Here is a 3,806-nt window from a genome sequence, read left to right as displayed (position 1 = left end):
AGTATATACATGGGTAGGACTCATATATTAAACCTCATCAACCTATAGCTCAGGGACAATTGCAGAAGAGAGGGCCAAAAGAGTAGAAGATCCAGGGTTGGTGCATGACCATAAGGATACACAGTCTTCCAGGCCTCTGTGAACTTGCCCATATGAACTTATGGCAATGGTGCCAGCATGCAATTCCAATAAGAGAAAAACCCAGTATAGAACTAGGGATATGGGCAGTAGGCCCCAAACTTAGCTGAAGAATTATTGGCAGCCGATTACTACTGGATGACAGATAGTTGATCGTCTTTAAGTTAGTGACTCTAGGTAGGCTGACTAGATCCCAGTGGGTGAACTTGCACTAGGGGCATCTGGATACACAAACTTGATTTGATAGGCCTTAACAGATATAATGCATGGAATGCTGTGGGGAGGGTGGGCAATGTGGGTGTGGAAGTGGGAGGGGTTATAACAACCTTGATGATGTTTTGTATGAAATGAACAAAAATTCAATAAAAATTATGTACATGAAAAAAGATAGCAAAAAGCAACACCAAGCCTCAATCTCGAAAAAGAATGAAAATATTTTAGAAAGAGTATGAAGATTGGATTATCAAGATAATTCAACTAATCATAAGCAAAACAATAAGCAGCATGACCCCAATGTCCATGACTCCTGGGACACAAGGAAAAGCCCAAACTATACATTCCTTTAGCTGAGGAACAATACTAAAACATAGATAATCAACTCAATGGAAACTTTCAAATTAGAGAAATAAACACATTCAAACACAAGAGACATTTAGAACCCAATATGCATTACCAAAAAATTTTTTCCATAGCTTATTATAATCGTGACATTAAAAATGCAAAGCGGAGATCTAGTAGAAAGAGCTATAAAGGAAGAATCCATTTGTTTCCTTAATTGGTTATATTTATGACTGTTTATTTGTTTGTTTCTATTTCATTAATTTCACCCTTGATATTTTAATACATGAGGTCCAGTGAAGAATGGCTGGCAAGGATGGGGTTGAGGATCTAAATTGAATTAAGAACTGTTATGTAAGATATGCAAAAACTCATTAATTTTTTAAAAAAGAAACATGCATTTCTGATGAGATATTTTCCTTCAGAAATAGTAGGTCTATATATTTTGATATCATGGCCAGGTTCCATGTAGCTATAGGTAGGTGAGACAATGTGTTTCTAAATATTACTTTTACACTTGGGGCTGGAGAGATGGCTCAGCGGATAAGAGCACTGACTGCTCTTGCAGTGGACCCAGGTTCGATTCCAAGCACTCACATGGTGGCTGCAAATCATTCTCAACTCCAGTTCCAGGGGAATCAGAAGCTCTCTTCTGACTTTTGCAGCATTGCATGAAATGGGTGCACTCACTCACATACAGGCAATATACTCATACACATAAAAAATAACAATAATCAAGTTTTTTTAAAAAATTTAAATGTTATTTTTACACTTGGCTAAGAAGTGTAGGGTGTAACACAATGATGAGGTACAAAGAGCTAAGGCTAAGATCATGGGAAATTGCATACACATGACCTTTTATGTCTTGAAGTCAGCGATATCTAGAAGACAGGGAAGGAAGACAAATCAGAGGATCAAAAAAGGAGGAGGGAAGACAGAATAAAGGAAAAGTTTTGAACATATCAGTGACAGGAAGTCACTGCATGAGTTAGCTTATGACAAACAGTAATCCCAACATACAGTGATTTAAATGGTGGCTTGTATAATAATTCTAGAGTCTGGCAATTTTTCCTGGAACCACATTAAGATGGATGGCACGTCTAGACTTGGCTTAATTGAGATCATCTCAACTAGGACTCATCAATGCCCTAAACTCCCTTCTTAGGTCCACTTGTGCTGGCAAAGTAATAGCTGGAGCATCCTTTCTGTGCTTCATGTAGCCTTCCCTCTTCATTCAGGCAATCTTAGATTAACTTGCATGGTATCCTATATGGTGATTTCATAATTACAAATACAGCAGGGACGAAGTCCTCCTAAGCTTGTAAATCTCATAGACATTTCCACCAAAACTAGGAATCAAGTGACAAAATCTGCACATATTCAAGGAGTGGGGAAATAAACACCAAAATTGAAAAGTGCAGACTAGTGTGGTCATTTTTGCAATTTACTCTATTCACCTATGGAATTTTAAGGGAGCATCTCTGAAAGCGTCTCTAGGGTAAGTAAGAACATGAACACATAATTTTCATGTGGCCCAAATAACTCTTCTACAAAGTAGTCTCAGAGCCAATTTCATGTCCTTGTTCCTCAGGCTATAAATGAAGGGGTTTAACATGGGTGCAACCTCTGTAAATATTACTGAAGCAATTATATCCTTTACATGGGAATTATTTGAAGAAGTAAAGAAATAAATCGTTGCAGGAGTCCCATAGTACAAAAACACCAAGGAGAGATGTGAGCCACAGGTGGAAATAACTTTGCGGAACTTCTTCATGGAGGGGACCTTTAGTACAGTAAAACTAATACATATATAAGAGCCCAAAATCGTTCCCAACGGCAGGAGAGTCAAAACTCCACCCTCAGTGAAGATGACTAGCTCATTGAGATACGTATCTGAGCAGGACAACTTCAGGAGTTCATTGATATCACAGAAAAAGTGGGGAATACTGTTGTCAGCACAGAAAGACAGGCGGGACAGGAGCAGGGTATGCAATAGGCCACTCATAGAAGAGAGGAACCAGGATCCAGCCACCAATAAGTCACACAACTCCTTTCTCATGATAACCATGTAGTGCAGTGGGTGGCAGATGGCCACATACCTGTCATATGCCATCACTCCAAGAAGGAAGTTGTCACCACATGCAAAAAGTAAGAAAAAATACATTTGAGTGATGCACCCATCATAAGAGATTGACAGGTGCCGAGTCTGCATGTTACTGAGCATATCTGGGATGATAACAGATGATAAGGAGATGTCGGAGAAGGCCAGGTGGCACAGGAAGAAGTACATGGGGGTGTGGAGGCGAGAGTCCAGCCTGATGAGCAGGATGATGAGCAGGTTCCCCAGCACCGTGGTCAGGTACACGGCCAGGAACAGGATGAAGAAGATGCCCTGCTGCTCTGGCTGGATGGGGAGCCCCAGGAGGATGAACTCAGACACACTGCTCTGGTTTACCCTCCTCATGGTCCTCTTCCTGCTGGGAATGAAGGAGAAGAAAATATCCTGGTGAGATTCTCACCAGGCAGACATAATATGCATGCTTTTTTCAGGAAATTGCATCCAAATTCAAACTCCACACTTTTTAGTCTGAATCTCCGATTGGGATCATACTAAGCAGAGAGAGGACATTTCCAATGCTAACAAGATGGCCTTTTAAAAAGAGTGCAAATTTGTTCCCTTCTTCATACATCTTTTAAACACTGTTTTCAGCATTGGAAACATAACAGACAATAAAATTCCCAGTTGGAGCACACATTCTATAATCATTTCATTGACTACTGAGCAAGAGGCACAGCTTTCACACCAGGAGGCTTAAGATGAGCCTTGATTCTAAGATTAACTTCTTCAGTTTCCTAAGGCCACTTTCTCCACATATATGAGTTCTGTCTATAAAGTATAACAATGTTACCTAGGTATAAAATTTTGGTGGAAATCTAGGTTAATGCAAGTAATGATCTTAGAGCAGATGATTACACATGACCATATTCAGCCATATTCGTTACTACAGAAGGACAACTTCAGGAACTCAGACAAACAGAAGACTGAGGTGTGTATTAGCCAGACCCAGTTCTGACATTTAAAAAAATCACTAACCTCCTAGAATTTCACA

General features: G+C 39.8%; 1 protein-coding gene across 1 annotated transcript in view; it reads right to left on the bottom strand.

Moving 5' to 3' along the window:
• Positions 1 to 2,221: 2,221 nt before the first annotated feature.
• The window catches only part of LOC103736549 (olfactory receptor 1J4-like), a 27,051-nt gene continuing 25,466 nt past the window's right edge, over positions 2,222 to 3,806 (bottom strand). The window contains exon 2 of the mRNA XM_008836058.2: positions 2,222 to 3,170. Coding sequence (XP_008834280.2) covers positions 2,222 to 3,170 — 949 coding nt within the window. The remainder of the gene's footprint in view (positions 3,171 to 3,806) is intronic.

This window comes from Nannospalax galili, unplaced genomic scaffold, assembly GCF_000622305.1.
Source record: "Nannospalax galili isolate Female #2095 unplaced genomic scaffold, S.galili_v1.0 scaffold1198, whole genome shotgun sequence".
Taxonomy (NCBI): domain Eukaryota; kingdom Metazoa; phylum Chordata; class Mammalia; order Rodentia; family Spalacidae; genus Nannospalax; species Nannospalax galili.
The sequence above is the reverse complement of the archived record's forward strand: the minus strand, read 5'-3'. Positions and strand labels throughout refer to the sequence as shown.